A 20,189-nucleotide genomic window follows, 5' to 3' on the forward strand; every position below is an offset into this window, starting at 1 on the left:
GATTTATAGTTGAACATGATTTCAAGTTCCAAGTCTTATTGCTTGCTCATTGATTACACAGTAATATCTATTGCATACTTACCAGCTCATGCTTTTTGCGGCTGGCCTCTCCTTCCTTTTTGGCTAGCTCATTAATCTCTTCTTTCATGTCACGAATCTGTCTCTGCAATCGTTTGCTCTGTTCTTTCTCCCGGATCTCACTGCTGCTGCGTTGATCTCGCTCCTCTGTCAGTTTTTCCACATTTTCCTTGAGACGGGTTACAAGACTCTGAAAAAGGAAATGAGATTAGACTCTACAACACTGTCCAAAATAGCCTCAAATTCACAGAGAGGTTATGATGGAATTTTGTTATTGTGTACAATTTGTACATTCAGTATGTACAGTAATGCAAGGGACTCAGACCAGAAAGAAGTAACCAGAAAGTTACTCCTTAAATTTACCCATTTACATTAAATTTCCTATTAATTTGGGTATGACTATAGTATGTCTTTTTGTAACTGGATTAACTGAATACTGCTTTCACAAATTACTATGGCTGTTAAGAAAGGAAGCAGGATTCTATGATAGCATATTGTTTTTGGTGGTGAGTCATCAAAAATGATATGAGACTGAGAACAATTACCGTATTTTTTTGACTATAAGTCGCAGTTTTTTTTCCCGTAGTTGGGGGGGCGACAATTACTCAGGAGCGACTTACATGTAAAATTATTCATCAATTTTTACTTGATCATTAACACATTACTTACTAGTATAGTTGATCACTTCACATGTTATTTTCACTTTAAACCGCATGAGGGCATGGAGCCTCACTGACAATGAGTTCCATTCATTGACTTCCAGAGTCAGGAGATTTAATGATTTGAAATGGTATCATCTGAAAACGGCCTTCAAAATAAAGCAGCATACCTTAAATCAAAGAACGGCTGAATAACATAAATAACATGGAGACTTCTTAACACATACTGTAAATATCTTTTGAGAACAGCTTTTATTATTATAATAATTTTAATAACAAGGTACAAGTGTACATGCTGTAAAAATGTTTTTAGAACTCTTATTATTATAACGATTTTTCTATAACAAGTTATAACACTTTTAAATGTGTTTTTAAATGAGTGGGCAACATTTGTGCCATAATTCCTCAATTAAAAATTTTTATTTGGAAACTTTTTTTTTTAATTTGGAAAAACAAATCCGTGATGTAGACAAAGTCAAGTCAAGTTTATTTGTATAGCCCTAAATCACAAGCAGTCTCAAAGGGCTTCACATAGACAAACAATTGACAATTATTCAAGCTGTGGAGCCCGAATGGAAAATGCTCTGGACCAGGGGTCACCAACACGGTGCCCGCGGGCACCAGGTCGACCGTGAGGACCGCACGAGTCGCCCGCAGGACTGTTCTAAAATTAGCGGCACTTGTCAGTGAGCTGCATCTATTTATTTTACAGTCAAACCTCGGTTTTCGAACGTCCTGGTTCTCGAACAAATCAGAATTAGCGTTTTGCGAACGAAGGTTACGAGACGGAACATATGGAACAACTAGGTCGACGAGATATGAAGGCGCTAAGCCATGCAATGATTTATAGGTTAATAGAAGAACCTTGAAGTCACATCTTAAATGGACTGGGAGCCAATGTAAGTTGGCTAATATTGGGGTAATGTGATCAAATTTTCTTGTCGGTGAGAGCAGCCTTGCAGCAGCATTTTGTACTAACTTTAGACTTTTGATGCTGGAATTACGAAGACCATAGAATAATGCATTCCAGTAGTCCAGGCGCGACGTGATGAACACATGTATAATAGTTTCCGCATCACCGGTCGAGAGGATCGGACGAATCTTAGCAATATTACGAAGGTGAAAAAACGCAATTCTGGTTACATTCTCAATGTGCTTTTGAAAGGAGAGCGTTTGGTTAAATATTACCCCGAGATTAGTTACAGTATCGCTCTGGGTGATATTATGGTTATCTATAGTTATAGTGGTTTCCTTAAATAAGTGTTGAATTGAGTTGGCCCAATTATCAACATCTCGGTTTTATCTGGGTTAAGACGAAGGAAGTTGAGAGACATCCATTGCTTGATCTCCACAAGGCACGCCTCAAGATTACAACAGTCCCGCGGATCTGTCATCAATAACGGTATATATAATTGGGTGTCATCCGCATAACATTGAAAACTAATATTATATTTACGTATTATTTTTCCCAAGCGGAATCATATAAATATTAAATAGAATCGGTCCGAGTACCGATCCCTGTGGGACACCACACGAAGCATTATAGAGCTCAGAGGACGTATTGCCATGGACCACTCGGTGCGTCCTGTCTGATAGATAGGAATAGAACCAACCTAGTACTGACCCTGTAATACCAACACAACTTTTAAGATGCTCTAATAAAATATCGAAGTCTACAGTGTCGAAGGCAGCAGTAAGATCGAATAGTAACAATACCGATGAAGTGTTTGAATCCATAGCTATGAGGAGATCATTAATCACTTTAGCAAGTGCTGTCTCAGTTGAATGATTAGGTCTAAAACCAGATTGAAAAGATTCATATCGATTATTGGCGACCTTGTAATCAATAAGCTGCTGCGCTACTACTTTTTCAAAAAGTTTTCCTATGAATGGGAGGTTTGAAACTGGCCTATAATTACTGAGACGGTCTGTGTCAAGATTTGGTTGCTGAAGTAACGGTTTAATGATAGCGGTTTTAAAGGCTGTTGGCACTATCCCAGAGTAGACAGACAGATCAATTATATTTAAGACGGCCGGTCCTAAAATTTGAAATAATTCTTTAAATAGTTTGGCTGGAAGCGGGTCGAGTAAACATGTTGTTTGTTTAGCTGCACTATCCAATTGTGTAGGCCTTTCAAGGGACACGCTTTTAAAATTTGAGAGGGTTATTGCATGATCGTCAGGGCCGGTAATCGGCGGCCTCGACTGAGCGATTGGAATGGTTATCTTGATCTCATCCTTAATAGATTTAATCTTTCGAGCGAAAAATTTCATAAACTCGTCAGCTGAGTGGAGGGAGCTATCGGGAGTCGGCTGGCGTAGTGTTAGCTTTGCCACTGTATCAAATAGGTATTTAGGATTGTTTTTATTGAGATTAATGACTTGCAAAAAATAACAAGTTTTTGCTAAGATAAGTGCATCTTTATATTTCAGGTGGCTGTCACGCCATGCCTGATGGAAAACCTCAAGTTTAGTTAAACGCCATCTGTGCTCATGCTTTCTACATAATTGCTTAAGCGTACGTGTTTCATCTGTGAACCACGGAGTAGGCAATCTACGGCGAGTTTTCAGTCGTAGCGGCGCCACAGAGTCGATGGCATTTAACAATGTCGCATTGAATTCATTTGTAAGATTATCAAGAGAGCCGATATCTGCGGGAAATATGGCAGTTGCCGGCGACAGTAACTCGGATGGCGCAGTTGCAGTCATGGAGTTAATATTACGGCTGCTATAATTCTGATTGCTCTCTTGTCTTTGACAGAGAACTAAAATTTCAAATTTTATTAAGTAATGATCAGACAAAACAGTAGTGTATGGCAGTACTGTTGTATTTGAGGTTGCCAGTCCTCGGGATAATACCAGATCTAAGGTATTTCCATTCTTATGCGTTGCTGCCTGTATGGCTTGCGTAAAACGAAACGTATCAGTTCAAGTGTGAAACGCCGAAGTAAGAGGCTCTGACAGTAAATTCATGTGGATATTGAAATCGCCCATGATTATTATACTTTCCGCATTTGTCACTAGATCAGCCACGAATTTTGAAAATTCATCCAGGAAGCCAGAGTAAGCCCCGGGTGGACGGTAAATAACAGCAAGATAAAATGACGGTAAAGTGGTGGATTGGACAGTGAGAACTTCAAATGTTTTAAATAAGTTAATCGAACGAGGCCTAAATCTAAAATCGGATGAGATGAGGGCGACACCCCCACCCTTTTTTCGAGGACGCGCAACATGCGAGCTCACAAAATTTGGAGGCGAGGCCTTATTAAGCGGCAGCAGTTCATTAGGTTTTAACCAGGTCTCACAAAGACCAAAAACGTTTAGATTATGTTCCGTGATGAGGTCATTAACAAGAACTGCTTTCGTATGAAGCGATCTAATATTCATAAAACCAAGTTTAAGTGTAATCGGTCGATCAGGGTTCGTATCTATCGAAGGATATTTAAACAAAATGCGAGTAAGATTGTGTTCTCTAGGCCTGACATCACCTCTCAAATGTTTATTAGTGCGGTGGGACGATACGACGGTGAGAATTTGATAGTAAATATTTGGTACACATGTCTGAAACAGGCACCGTTTCATCTGCGATACCGGTCGGGGTGGAGTGATTGGATTTGTCTACTACCTCAGTAGAAAGTGTGTTCGCGTGTACTGTAGCACTATTCAAACTGTGACGCTCTAATCTACACAAGGAGCTATGTGCATGCTGGAAGTCTATCCTAGCACTAGTTAACTTTAACTTAACAGACTCCAAACCCATCCTAACAGGTGGTCTAAACGGCGATGAACGAACTGCGATGTAATAAGGGACTGCTGCAATTTGAACTACAACTGATGACTAGTCCGACGTCGGCGCACACGCGGCGTTGTTCACATAAAAGATGAAGGATTCGATCGATGGATTTAATGACCTGGAGTTAATAAGATAGTTTGATAAAATTGTTGTTTATAATTTTATGGGCCTGTGGAATACTTTGAACTGCACCTGATGACGAGTCCGACATCAGCGGCGCGGCGCACACACGGCGTTGTTTACATAAAGGACGAGGAATTCGATCGTTGGATTCAATGATTTGGAGTGAAACAGATGGTTTGATAAAATTTTTGTTTATATGATAGTTATTTGATATATACTTTATATATCGTTATATGGGCCTGTGGAATAATTTGAACTGCAACTGACGACGCGCCCGACGTCAGCGGTGCGCCGCACACGCGGCGTTGTTTACAAACAGGAGGACGAATTTGATCGATGGATTTAACAATTTCGAGTGACACAGATGGTTTGATAAACGTGTTATTTATGTTATAGTTATTTGAATCTGTTAATGTTACAGCGGGCCTGTTCTCAGCTCCTCGTTTGTGTTTAAGACACGTTAGCATACTGTATTGTTTAGCCTGTTGTTGCTGGTTCATGTGTGTTCTTGGTGTTGGATTGTGTTAAATAAATTTCCCCCAAAATGTGACTTAAACTCCGCTGTGACTTATATATATTTTTTCCTCTTTATTGTGCATTTTATGGCTGGTGCTCCAGAGCGACTTTTAGTCCGAAAAATACTGTATTTTCTTTAGAAATCATATTGGTATGGAAAAAGGGTTAAATAAATCAAGTTCAGCATCCAAACATATTTTTCTTCCCTTTGAACACTCAGCCTGTCAGCGAGTGGGAGTATGATGACCGTTCCCCAATTATGCTTTTTGTGTCAGGCACAAAGTAAAAGTAAGAGATTGACACAAGCTAAAACAAAACAGGGAAAATATCCAACAATGTTTGTGTTTAAATCAATTGGAGATATGTTCATGTATTGGTATTTACAGTATACTGTATGTCCATGACCAAGTTTCTTTTGTCATGCTAGCAGGCTAATAGCATGTTTCCCATTCTAAGAAGATACTGTGTAACCTCTTCACTACCTCCACCAGCACCACAAACACAACTCCACTTGTCTTTTGCACTCACCTCTAAGCGTTTGACCTGGGTCTTCTCAAACTCCAGCTTAGTTTCAAATTCACGACTCTTGGCCTCCTGTCGGCTCACGAGGGATTTTTCCACCATGGACTGCTCTTGGAAGTCCAGTTGACTCTGGAGGGCTTGCATCTATAGCAACATAACCATGTTGATTACAACTCTCACAACTTCTTTTCATTAACTCACTAATATGCACACTTTTTAAATAACGGCTCAACAAGGGGTTCTCCTTGAATCTCATTCTTTGGCTAAGCAAGACATTGTATATAGAAATATTGCACGGTTGATGACTGGTCTACTCACAGCTTTGATAACAAAAGTTAGATAGTCACTGGATTTCCTAAATTTCAATGAAAAGAAAATAGAATTCATGGTTTCCTGTGTACATGCCAACCTGTTGACGTGGGCGTCCTATCTAAAACCAACAGTCTCTAACTTGAGTTTTAAATTGGACACTGAATTTAAATTGGCCCGCCAAATTATTGCTGTTGTTAAATCCAGCTTCTTCCATCTTGGGCAGCTGGCTAAGGTAAAGACCTTCATTTCCCAATAGCATTTAGAAACAGTAATCCATGTCTTCATTACATCTTGGTTAGACTACTAGAATGTGCTTTATTTTGGCATCAGCTAGTCTCCCCCTCAAGCATATCCTGTTACTCTAAAATGCTCCTAACTGGAGGAATCACATAACCCCAATTGTTAATTGACCTCCCTCCATCTTTACCTCTGAGCTTATCCACCTGCACGGTGTACGCTACTGGAAGTGTCAAGGACTAAGCAGAGCATCAGAGGGGATTGAGCCTTTTCTTTGCTGGTCCTTCCCTCTAGAATGACTTCCCCTTGAGAACTTGTTTCAAGACCCATTTTTATTCTTCGACCGTTACTGTTCTGCTATTGTATATTAATAAAAAAATAATAATAAAGTGTTTCAATTGACTGATTTCACTGTCTTTGTGGTAGTCCCATTGCTGTATGTGAAGTGCTTTGTTTCAGCTGCAGTTGTTCTAAAATGTGCTTTAGAAATAAATTTGTATTTATACAAATATAAATATATTATATTTATATGTTTTTTTTGTACTCTTAGGATAGAATGGAAGTAGAACAGAAATGACTATTAACAGAGAAATGCCAACAGAATGCACTGGAAAAACAATACACTGCTATGCTGCTGTAAGTAGGAGTCAAGTGGTCAATCGGTCCATTCAGATGCTTGTACTGCATAACCTTGACTTGTGAGTGCTTGAACTATCAAGTCTTCTGAGATTTACAATATATGTATATATACAATCCATCTTTATTGATACCGCACTTTCACAATCGCTGTAGCTGGAACAAAGCGCCTTAAGGAACACGTATAATAAAATAATACTACAGAAGGCACAACACAGGAATGCACTTCAGTGTGTGTGCAGACCTTTGACTTGTTTTCATAACATTAGCCTACAGTTTATTAACTTTCAAAAACATATTGGTATTTTTCTTCCAAATAAAAATAAACTGTTTTTCTTGTAATGGATTTTTATTCATAACAGGTAGAGTTGATTTGAGATATAAAGTGTTATGGGCATAATTAGGGAACAAATTAAACTTGCAAATCAAGGCACCACTGTAATGTCCAGGATACAGTTTATCCAGAAAACATTTGAACTAACACATCAATCTTTTCACCTATTTGCTTGATTTCTTGATTTGATTTGCCTGAAGTGAGGCGTTCAGGAAGAAATATTTGGTTTAACGTCTTTCCACTGAATTTACGTTCTATGTATTCACTGGCAATCTCTTTAAAAGTCAATGCTATACCTGAAGCAGAAAAATATTGCACATACCGTCTCATGCACTTCCTGCTTCTCTTTGAGGGCCTCTTCCAACTGTGCTTGAAGGTCACTGATCTGAGCCAAGTTCTGGGCAGACTGAAACCACAAAAACAGAGTATGATTTTAAAAGGGTTAACAAAACTATATAATAAATTATTGTAAGAACACGAGGACCCTACAACTAGTCTGGAGAAAACATTTTAAAATACCGTATTTTTCGGACTGTAGGTCGCGTTTATTTTTCATAGTTTGGGTGGGGGGGGGCGACTTATACTGAGGAGCGACTTATATGTGAATTTCTTCATAAATTTTCAAAATTAAAAAAAAAGAAGTGAAACCGCGATAAACGAACCGCGATGTAGCCAGGGATTACTGTAATTTGAATTTCAAGTGACGTCAGCAGCGTGGCGCGGTGCGGCGCGGCGGTTGTTTACATAAAGGACAAAGATTCGATCACGGGATGACGATGATGACGAAGGGCCCCACGTACTACCGGCATCATTAGCCGCTTTGTTTGTAAGTGACACGGAGGACAAAGAGTTTGAAGGATTTAATGATTTGGAGTGACACAGAAGGTTTGAAAAACTATTATGGCTTTTACGCACGCCCGGCCCTACTCTACGGAGCTCTCTTTCACCTCTGTGGATGGAAGTTGGGGTCCGGCGCTCGGCCGGGTGGCTGTCCAGGGACGGTGGATGGGGCTCGGACATGGCTTTTACGCACGCCCGGTCCTACTCTACGAAGCTCTCTTTCACCTCCGTTGATGGAAGTCGGGGGCTGGTGCTCGGTCGGGTGGCTGGTGCTCGGTCGGGTGGCTGTCTGGGGATGGTGGATGGGGCTCGGACATGGCTCTTACGCACGCCCGGTCCTATTCTATGGAGCTCTCTTCCACCTCCGTGGCTGGAAGTGCCACCTCCGGGGATGGAAGTCCACACCGCCACACGCCTGGAAGTTGACCCCGGTGCTTGGGGCCGTGTGGCGGTGAACTATTTATGTTATAGTTATTTGATATATTTTATTTCGTGTAGCAACTTGTATATGTTTTTATCGTTACAGTGCAGTAGTTGTTGGCTCGCTGAACTCTTGTTTTGTTAAATAAAGAGCCGTTTACCAAACCCACATCTTTCCTTGTACTTTGTTAACGCTACAATATAGTTATATATTAGATCTGTGGAATAACGACGAGGCTGACGTCAGGGCGCACGCGTGGCGTTGTTGACAAAGGACGAGGTATTCGATCGATGGATTTAATGATTTGGAGTGACACAGATGGTTTGATAATATTATTGCTTATATAATAGTTATTTGATATATAATTTATATATCGTTATATGGGCCTGTGGAATATTTTGAAGTGCAAGCGCCGTCAACGGCGCGCACCCATTGTTAACATAAAGGACGATCGATGGATTTAATGAATTGGAGTGACACAGATGGTTTTATAAACATGTTATTTATGTTATAGTTATTTGAATAAATCTGAATGTTACATCAGGCCCGTTCTCAGCTCTTCGTTTGTGTTTATGTCACGTTAGCATACCTATCGTTTAGCCTGTTGTTGCTCGTTCATGTCTGTTCTTGGTATTGGATTTTGTCGAATAAATTTCCCTCAAAATGCGACTTATACTCCGGAGCGACTTATAATATGTTTTTTTTTTTCACGTTATTGTGCATTTTATGGCTAAAGCGACCTATATTCCGGAGCGACTTTTAGTCAGAAAAATACGGTAAATGTATTTCAACGTGACTGGGGTGTGAAATTTGCATCTCTGGGTGGATTTGAGAAATTACATCATCTGATAACTTGCTTATTTGAATAAATGTGACACTGAATTTACTTCTTGATTGAGTAACGCATTGAATTGCGGAATGGTCTTGCATCGGGAAATTTAATTTTCGGCCAATGCAGTGTGTGGACATTATCGAGAGAGTCAGAAGGCTATCATGACTGTGCCCAACAGTAGCTAGCATGATGTTCATTTTAAGAACACTTTGCAAAATCAACTTATTCCACTTTCTGTCATTTAATGGATGATTAAAATGATTCATTCATCTATTCCCTTTCTGAACCGCTTATCCTAATCTTCCAAAAATATTACATTTCAGCAGTGGCAGTTCAACACTGAATTACTCCCTGGTCATGGGGGTGTAGGAGATCTCTGAATTTTGAATTGCTGTATTGAGTTAGCTTCATATTTAATTTCAATGTTTTTTTAATAATGCACCTTTACTAATTACCATATTTTTCGGACTATAAGTTGCGTTTTTTTTCATAGTTTGGGTGCAGGGGCTCAGGAGCGACTTATATGTGAAATTATTTAAAAATTTTTACTTAATCATTAACACATTACTTACTAGTATAGTTGATCACTTCACAAGTTATTTTCACTTTAAACCGCATGAGGGCGCACTATGGATGTGGAATAATTGGAGCCTCACTGACAATGAGTTCCATTCATTGACTTCCAGAGTTAGGAGATTTAATGATTTGAAATGGTATCATCTGAAAACGGCCTTCAAAATAAAGCACCCTACCTCAAATCAAAGCACTGCTGAATAACATAAATAACATGGAGAATTCTTAACACATACTGTAAATATCTTTTTCGAACAGCTTTTATTATTATAACAATTTTAATAACAAGGTACAAGTTTACATACTGTAAATATGTTTTTAGAACTGTTTTATTATTATAACGATTTTTCTATAACAAGTTATAACACTCTTAAATGTGTTTTTAGAACTCTTATTAATATAAACATTTTTGTATAAAAAGATACAAGTGTATGCACCGAAATTGTGTGGGCACTCCCTGCCTTCTGCTGACCAGTGGGTAACATTTGTGCCATAATTCCTCATTTTAAAAGTTTTATTTTGAATCTTGTTTTTTTTTTTTATCTGGAAAAACAAATCCGCGATGTAGTGAAACCGCGATAAACGAACCGCGATGTAGCAAGGGATTACTGTAATTTGAACTGCAACTGACGACGTCAGCGGCGCGGCGCACACGCGGCGTTGTTTACATAAAGGACGAAGGATTTGATCGATGGGTTAATGATGTGGAGTTACAGGGATAGTTTGATAAAATTGTTGTTTATAATTATTTGGGCCTGTGGAATAATTTGAATTGCAAGTCCGACGTCAGCGGCGTGGCACACACGCGGCGTTGTTTACATAAAGGACGAGGAATTCGATCGTTGGATTTAATGATTTGGAGTGACACAGATGGTTTGATAATATTGTTTATATGATAGTTATTTGATATATACTTTATATATCGTTATATGGGCCTGTGGAATAATTTGAAATGCAACTGACGACGAGTCCGACGTGAGCGGCACACTACACACGCGGCGTTTACAGAAAGGAGGACGAATTCGATCGATGGATTTAATGATTTGGAGTGACGGATGGTTTGATAAACGTGTTATTTATGTTATAGTTATTTGAATAACTGTTCATGTTACATCAGGCCCGTTCTCAGCTCCTCGTTTGTGTTCATGTCACGTTAGCATACCGTATCGTTTAGCCTGTTGTTGCTGGTTCATGTCTGTTCTTGGTGTTGGATTTTGTCAAATAAATTTTCCCCAAAATGAGACTTAAACTCCGGTTGAACTTATATATGTTTTTTTTCCTCTTTATTGTGCATTTTATGGCTGGTGCGACTTGTACTCTGGAGCGACTTTTAGTCCGAAAAATACGGTAAATGTAATATTAACAAAAATTTTAACGAACCCTCCGTGTCACTCCAAATCATTAAATCCATTGGAATATTCATCCTCTGTGTCAATAATAGCGCGCAACTGCACCGCGCTGGTCGCATTATTGTGACAGAGCGGTTGCTAAAATTTAGAAAATATTTTTAAAGTCCGAATGGACTTTCCAAAATTCAAGTGGACCTCAGTGCGCAGGGAGCTTAATTTGGTCCGATTGCGGAACCACAGCGCGCCGGGCATTCACTGTCACATTGCTTTAGGAGCGTCTTTGTGTTTTAGGATGGCTTTACTGCTCCCACTTGTTTCCTTCAGAGGCATGATTAGAGTTGATGCAATCCTCAGAGTAACGAGAATGTAATAACGAACGGAGTCAGTTGGCATGCGGGTCCTCTCGGCTCATCTTGCGAGGTTCGACAACTGAATTTCGCCCGACATCCGAAGCAAAAAAATCTTGAATTTTTTGTTCGAATACCGATTTGTTTGAGAACCGGGACGTTTGAAAACCGATGCTCCACTGTATATGTTTTTTTCCTCTTTATTATGCATTTTATGGCTGATGCGACTTGTACTCCGGAGCAACTTTTAGTCTGAAAAATACGGTAGTTTGCCGATATGCTTGACCTTTTGAATTTCATTTATCAAGCACATTTCACCAATAAAAATGTAGATATAAAATCTTGTCTTCTTAGTGTATTAAACTGAATACAATGTTGTATTTAAAGAATTTAAAATCTTTATTTGGAGACCTTTATCAGAGATCAAATTCAAATCTGATAATTATTTTTTTTTAATCGCCTGACAGCACTAATATCAATATTTATCGCGGTAACGTGCTACTTCATGGAGTTAAAATATCGAGTTATAATATCTATAATCAAATTGTGACAACAATAATACACTATATTTTCATTTAATTTGCTCCCTCCCTCCCCCCTCCCTCCCTCCCTCAATCCCTCCCTCCCTCACTCCCTCACTCACTCACTCACTCACTCACTCACTCACTCACTCACTCACTCACTCACTCACTCACTCACTCACTCACTCACTCACTCACTCACTCACTCACTCACTCACTCACTCTAACCCTTTCTATCCATCCATGGTGACTGTAATGCAGGCAAAAATAACAGACCTGAGCCACAGCAGCCTTGTGCTTTTTCATTAGCTCATTCAAATCTTCCTGGTCTTCCTCCATTTTTGTCTGCAAGTCATTCTTCTCCCTTTGCAGACGACTCAGCTGTTCTTCCAGCTGGAGTGCAAGAACAAACAGAAAAAGAATACACTTATAAGTATGTCAGAAAATAGTGAAAGCTTCATCTATGCCAGACGTCACCAACGTGGTATGCTTACATATTGTACCGTCTCGTGTCGACTGTGTATTCCAAGGGCATTAGTCAGTGAACTCACATGTATTAACAACCTAAACATACGTTTTGTATGCCCGGGGGTGACTTTGAAGCAGGAAGCGCACACATGGTTCCTCGTTGTGCTGGGAAACTGGGAAATTACATAATATAGCTCGAAAATTTCATAAGTAGAGTGGAGCCTCGGTTTTCGAACGTCCCGGTTCTCGAACAAATCGGTATTCGAACAAAAAATTCGAGATTTTTTTGCTTCGGATGTCGGACGAAATTCGGAGCTCGAACCTCGCAAGATGAGCCGAGAGGACCAGCATGCCAACTGACTCCGTTCGTTATTACATTCTCGTTACTCTGAGGATTGCATCAACTCTAATCATGCCTCCAAAGGAAGCAAGTGGGAGCAGTAAAGCCATCCTAAAACACAAAGACGCTCCTAAAGCAATGCGACAGTGAGTGCCCGGCGCGCTGCGGTTGCGCAATCTGACTACATTAAGCTACCTGCGCACTGAGGTCCACTTAAATTTTGGAAAGTACATTAGGACTTTATAAATATTTTCTAAATGTTAGCGACCGCTCTGTCACAATAATGCGACCAGCGCGATGCAGTTGCGCGGTTGGCGGGGCGCAACGGTTGCGCGTTCGGTGGTGCGCTGCAGTTGCGCGATCAGACAAGATTAAGCTCCCTGCGCACTGAGGTCCACTTAAATTTTGGAAAGTGAAACCAGGATTTTAAAAATATTTTCTAAATTTCAGCGACGGCTCTGTCAAAATAATGCGACCAGTGCGGTGCAGTTGCGCGGTCGGCGACGCGCTACAGTTACGCGTTCGGCGGTGCACTGCAGTTGCGCGATCGGACAAAAATGCACAAATGAAAAAATGCTTAAAAAAGGCGGGGGTTTTTGGGGCTCGGAATGGATTAAATTTTTCCCATTATTTGCAATGACAAAACATGATCCGGAATTCGAACGATTCACTTCTCGAACAGCCTTCTGGAACGGATTGTGGTCGAAAACCGAGGCTCCACTGTATAGGCATTTACAAATAGAGGTATCACTATATAGTGTATTCCTGATTAGTTTAATGTTGTCCTCATTAAAAAATAGCTATTTTATCTTAAGAATAAGGACATTTCTAAGTGACCCCAAACTTTTTAACAGTAGTGTGTAAATTTTGTCATCCCTTGTTTTACATGGGAGATGCGTAAAGTCATCTGATGTTAAAGTCAAAGTAGAGATCTTATTCAGTCTAACGACCAATTCAAAGAAGCATAAGAATATTGAAGTTCCTACGAACCTCATGTGGGACAGCTACTTTGTATAGTATTTGCGCTACCTTGCCCAGTCAAGTTTTCAATTCAAATTTCCAGGTATTCCGTTAAAAAAATGGAATCCCTGGAGATTTGAATAATTCCCAACATTTTAAGATACGATTATATCGGCAGGCTCAATGAGCACTTAAATCAGACAGATGTAAACACACAAAACAGAAATGATAAGAGTTTTTTAACCTCTTATTTCTAACTTAAAAAAGGGAATTATCTAATGCTGTCCAGATGGAACAGCTATATAAAAGCCTTACTGCAACCTCCACGAGATCACCACCAATCAATCATTCATCTCAAATGCCATGACAGCATTGCTTCTTCCAGTGATGAATGACATACCACATTTCTATCACTGTCAACTGTGGTGACGAAAAATTTAGTAAAGATACTTAAAAAGATGAGGGAACAAAAAAAGAATAATACTGACTGCCTGTTTTGTTTTGGAGATATCTTCCATTTGGACATGCAGGTCTTCAATCTCCTCCTCCATGGATTTACGGGATTTAACTGCAGCAGCACAAGTGAATTCAGATTCCTCCAGCTAAACACAGAATAGAAGAGAATAAGAAGGTGCAATTTATCAAACAAAGTCTTCAGTTCTACTGCAAATGAATAGCAGATTACCTGGTTCTTTAGTTGAGCGATCTCGCGCTTGCTGGGTGCATTGTTCTTTATGTGGTCTAACATGATCTGAGCATCCGCAAGTAAAGTCTTGGTCCTCTTTAGGTCTTTCCTCAGACGTTTCTCAGTCTCACTGTCACCACTTCTCACCTAAGGATGAAAATAAGACTAGACCTATAAAATTGAAGGTTACAATATTGTTTATCTTTGTATTGTATCACGAATTATGGTGTGTTTTTAAATAGCATCAGTGCAAATTAATATAGAACTGGTATCATGTAAAAATTAATTTCTGCTGTTGGCGAGCCTGTATGTATCGGTCAGATGGTATGTTTCTTTTGTTATTACAGTAAATTTAATGGGACATATTTTGGACAAGTTTTGAATTGCTTGTCTCCTAAGATTGCAATCTCGTGAGTGGCTGTCCACCCATCAAGTTTAAAATTAGACAACTACTGGTACATCTTCCTCTGAGCACCCTAGTTGCGAAGAGGTGTCAATGAACCTATGATTAAGCTGGGCAAAGATCTTTTATTTTAAATTTTTATGTATATGGTATTGATAAGCGATTCAGAAGATAAATGAATGAATGGAAACTAGCTTGTCAAAGCCAAAAACCAAACCAAGCTGCAGTTATAGTCCGATTTCGATGATCAGTAACAGCCATATCGCTCCAAAACAAACATTGCTTTGTTTGAATGTTTAATTTCAGTATGTAATATTAAAAGACGTAGTTTTACCCACTGGACATTTAATGAGACCCCAATAATCATACATCAACTTGTACCTTGTCCTGGGCTGACAGAAACTTTGACTCCATCTCTCTTTTCTCTTTGAGAACCTTCTGCTTCTTGTCATACTCCTCTTCAAGCTGGACTTCCATTTGTTTTAACTAGCAAAACACAAAAACAACAAAAAATTTTACAGTACACTAAAGTAAATCAAATTTTGTGTCATCAATATGTAAGTTCAAATTGGAATTTTGCAATTTTATCAAGTGTCATAAAAAAACATGGTACAACTTTTCACGCAAGCGCACGCACACAACCAAACAGAAGCAAAAAGGACCTGTAGCGATAATCGCCAGTTGCCATTGCACACAACCCATGATTCTTCAAGGAACTGACATGAGCTCCTATGTTAGTGACTTGAGGACCTGGACATGCACATTCCAGCGCGCAACCCGACTTTGCCATCAGATAGCAGGAATTCCTCAAGTCATACTGAACAACCATTAAGAAAATTGAAGAACCACATGCATATACAGTATAATTTCAAGAAGAACTTTGAGATATTGCACGTGTTACATGTTGTGTTTGAATTCTGATTGTTCTACACAGTTCCTTACCTAGATTAATCTACTTGAAGAAGAGTTATAGTTTAGAATTACAATGTGCTATGTCCTCCAGATTTACTCATGGCGATATTGCTAGAACACTGATTAGACTTCAAAGCTAGCATAGTAGTTATTATATGCAAAGTATAATTGTAAATTACCAAAAATATGACTGTGAGTCATCTTAACTTCGTTCTGTTCAGATTACAGTTATTTGAATAAGGGCTGGTATTGGGTTACAAAGCCTATCCCAGCCTCGACTTGAGCTGGAGGCGGGTCTGGGGTCTCCAAGTATGAAGCTGATGCCACTTCCTGTCTCTCATGCTCTTCAACCACTCTTCAACAGGTCTTCAACATCTTTTCAACGCTCTGTGGGCGTACCACCCTTTTATAACCCTCCAGTAGCCTGGGGCCTTGTTCCTTTGTTTCACTGCTAGCAAGTGGGCGGCGGTGGCCTTCCCCAGCTGCCACGTGTCCTTGGTATTTTTGCTATGAGAACTACTTTGATCTTGGCTGTGTGCCAGCACTGTGGAACACGTTCCGCTGCTTTACGGAGACAGCGAGGGTGGCCTTACCTCGGCTAACGCGAGGTAAGCACCGATACACAGATACAAGGCTCCCCTAACCACGTGCGGTGCAAAACCAGCCTTTTCTCTGTTTTTCTATTTTTATTTATCCTTCAACTGTTCCCCCAACTCCCATCTTTCACTCGAGAACCGCTTCCAGCTCAGTCATCCAAGGCAATCAGTGAAGGCAACTTATCAGGGTATTGGTGCCTAAATTGAGTACCAGGAGTTAAGTTGATTCATGGTCACCCTTTTGAACGTTAACACAGTTTCATACCCAAATCGTTTATTTTGGTTTGCTTTTATTGTTTATCTCGTCTATCCGATGACATTCTCATTCTTTGCTATTCTTTGACTGTTGTTGGTTTTTTTTTTTATGTCACTATAATTCCCATGTAGATTTAGACAAATGTCTACATCATACAGCTGCATTGGTTATTGTGTGTGTCTAAAGCCTTTCAAAATGAACTCAAACTTTTCAACTGTCGCCGCCTTCTACTTAATGACTGTTTTCAAGTTTTTTGTCTGTTTAAGCCTTTTTAAAACAATGTGGTGCCCCTCGTGGTGGTTGAACGTACTATAGGCAGCAGAATTCCGCCAGCATTAACAATGAATTAATTATGTAATTAGCTAATTGACAATTAATTAATTGTTAATTTAATTTGATCATTAATTACCCCATATTCGCGACACACCTTTATATTGAACATCCTCTACTAGTAATGGGAATTCTAGCTCTTTTTAGACAACTGACTCTTAAAGTCCCAGAGACACCGGTATATGTAAAATCGGTTTTAGTTAGCTTATGGGCTAATAAATATAAATTGACGATCGAAACAACGAAAAGGAAGCTGTCGCTCTGAAAAATTTAATTTAAATTTGCCGCGCAGACAAGTTTGACTGCACCGAGCGGCCTCCTTCTAGACTGGGGAAGAAACCGGAAGTGACGTTTCAAGTTGTTCGCGTTTAGCTTCAGTGAATGTAAACAAAAGTATGTCGAAGCGTGGAGGCAAAAGGTGTATCACTATGGGATGCAGTAACACCAACGAAGCAGGTGTATCGCTATTTTTGTTTCCAAAAGATGAGGGTTTGAGGAAACAATGGACCAAACAGGTACGAAGGACACGGAAAGACTGGTCTGGTCCTACAGATTATAGTGTTCTGTGCAGTGCACATTTACAGGAAACCTGCTTTGAACCTGGACCCCTTATGAGGATCAAACTTGGCTTAAGTACACGGTGCAAGCTAGTGCTCAAAAAGGATTCTGTCCCAACAATTTTTTCAAGACCAATGACCGTGACCTCGCCGATCCATGTTGACAATGCTTCTGTTGGTAGCCCTAGCCAGACTAGTGGCCATAGTTCCACCCCAACCAGGGCTACGACGCCAGTCACAGACCAAGAGCGGACTCCATTTGGGAAGCCTAGAGGTGCTTTTGTCAAACGAGAGAGGAAAAGGGTAAGTTTAATTTTAATTTAAGTCAGGCCACTATACCAAGAATAATACTAGTAAATAAATAAATATTTTGCAGACATCACTCATCAGGAAATAATTAATAAATGAATATTATGATTTTTTTAGACATCCTTCTCAGTTCCCAGAGTTGGGAATTTAGACTAGATATGGTCCTTGGAGACCGGATTGTTTAATAGACAGAAATTCCCAGAAATTGCTTCAAATTTTCTAATCCCCCCCCCTTATGATGATAATTATAATAATAATAGAGCGTTTATAATGCACCTTTATCAGTGAAATCTTTCAAAGGCGCAGTGTTAAAGATATGATTTGAGAGCTTTGCCTTTGTTGAATTTTTTGCGATTTTGGTTTATTTTAATTTTTAATGGATAGCAGTAGCGGTTTGACATGCCTGCACAACCCACCTGCCTGCCTCCATCCCACCCCCAGCCGGGCTGCTATAAAACTATTTATGAGACCTAGGTACCTAATAATACCCACACAAGTACAACATTTTGTACTACAAGGGTAACATAAATCACTTATTGCAAATGGGGAATTTTACCCTTGGAAAAATACCTTCTCCAGCCCAAAATATTATAAAAAAATAATTGTCTTGTAAAGGCTCATTCCAACAAGAATAAATGTAGAAAATCAATGAAGCACATGTAATTGAAATATGTTGCATTCTGTTTAAGATAATTGCTGCCATGGAGGCTGACATGCTGTCTCAGGAGGCTGACATGCTGTCTCAGGAGGACCAGGATAGTCCTGTCATAGCTGTGGAATCTCCCCAAACGCTAAGCCAGGTATGGAATTTCTAATGTTTTCTCAAGATTATGTATATTTGTTAGATAACAAAGAAATTACTATACTAAACATATAGCGTAAGAATATATCTATATTTATCATTTATGTGCAAATGTTTTGTTAATATTTATATGCAATCTACTTTACCGATATTAATGTGTTGCATTGTATATATTACAGGTGAGCCAGACAGACCCTCCCAAACTTGTAAATAGAAAAGTACAAGCCAACATCAGGAAAAAGACCAAAACCAAGACTCAAGGTACTAATGTTACATAATTTTATGTACTTTTATTATTAATATTTGCATCGGCATTTCCATCTTCCTCGCCTGACGAGGACTCCTGTGCCCGAATTTCGTCCTCCTCGTACGGTTCAAACCTGTATGGTTCAATACCCCTGTTGTTGTTTTTTATTTTTTTTTATTATTATTATTTTTTTTAAATGATGTCCCAGAGCCCCTCCGTGAGTCATCACCTTATCGTGGTGGAGGGATTTGCGTGCCCCTATGATCCTAGGAGCCATGTTGTCGGGGGCTTCATGCCCCTGGTAGGGTCACCCATGGCAAACGGGTCCTAGGTGAGGGGCCAGACAAAGCACGGCTCACAGAAGCCCCTTAAGACGATTGAAATAAATGGACTTCGTTTTCCCTCGCCCGGACGCGGGTCACCGGGGCCTCCCTCCGGAGCCAGGCCTGGAGGCGGGGCTCGAAGGCGAGCGGTTGGTGGCCGGGCCTTCGCCCATGGGGCCTGGCCGGGCATAGCCCGAAAAGGAAACGTGGGTCCCCCTTCCCATGGGCTCACCACCTGTGGAAGGGGCCCAAGGGGTCGGGTGCAATGTGAGCTGGGCGGCAGCCAAAGGCAGGGACCTTGGCGGTCTGATCCCCGGCTGCAGAAGCTGGCTCTTGGGACACGGAATGTCACCTCTCTGGCTGGAAAGGAGCCCGAGCTGGTGTGCGAGGCAGAAAAATTCCGACTAGATATAGTCGGACTAGCCTCCATGCACAGTTTGGGTTCCGGTAAAAGCCCTCTCGAGAGGGGCTGGACTCTCTTCCACTCTGGAGTTGCCCACGGTGAGAGGCGTCGAGCAGGTGTGGGTATACTTATTGCCCCCCGGCTGGGCGCCTGCACATTGGGGTTCACCCCGGTGAACGAGAGGGTAGCCTCCCTCCGCCTTCGGGTGGGGGGACGGGTCCTGACTGTTGTTTGTGTCTATGCACCAAACGGCAGCTCAGAGTACCCACCCTTCTTGGGGTCCCTGGAGGAAATGCTGGAGAGCGCTCCTTCTGGGGACTCCATCGTTCTACTGGGTGACTTCAATGCTCTCGTGGGCAATGACAGTGAGACCTGGAAGGGCGTGATTGGGAGGAACGCCCCCCCCCCCTGATTGGAACCCGAGCGGTATTCTATTGTTGGACTTCTGTGCTCGACACGGATTTTCAATAATGAACACCATGTTCAAGCATAAGGGTGTCCATGT

At 40.5% G+C, this 20,189-nt stretch overlaps 1 protein-coding gene across 11 annotated transcripts in view; it reads right to left on the minus strand.

The window, feature by feature from the left end:
* myo18ab (myosin XVIIIA b) overlaps positions 1 to 20,189 on the minus strand; it is a 166,797-nt gene that overhangs the window by 24,835 nt on the left and 121,773 nt on the right. For all 11 annotated transcript variants that reach the window (XM_088380160.1, XM_088380164.1, XM_088380159.1 and 8 more), the window contains 7 exons: positions 15,331 to 15,435; positions 14,547 to 14,693; positions 14,350 to 14,463; positions 12,370 to 12,486; positions 7,533 to 7,616; positions 5,698 to 5,835; positions 83 to 268 (listed from right to left, as the gene is read on the minus strand). In XM_088380160.1, the coding sequence (XP_088236286.1) occupies positions 83 to 268; positions 5,698 to 5,835; positions 7,533 to 7,616; positions 12,370 to 12,486; positions 14,350 to 14,463; positions 14,547 to 14,693; positions 15,331 to 15,435 (891 nt within the window). The remainder of the gene's footprint in view (positions 1 to 82; positions 269 to 5,697; positions 5,836 to 7,532; positions 7,617 to 12,369; positions 12,487 to 14,349; positions 14,464 to 14,546; positions 14,694 to 15,330; positions 15,436 to 20,189) is intronic.

The sequence above is a fragment of the Syngnathus floridae genome, chromosome 7 (genome assembly GCF_059516105.1).
Source record: "Syngnathus floridae isolate MCC-2025c chromosome 7, RoL_Sflo_1.0, whole genome shotgun sequence".
Taxonomy (NCBI): domain Eukaryota; kingdom Metazoa; phylum Chordata; class Actinopteri; order Syngnathiformes; family Syngnathidae; genus Syngnathus; species Syngnathus floridae.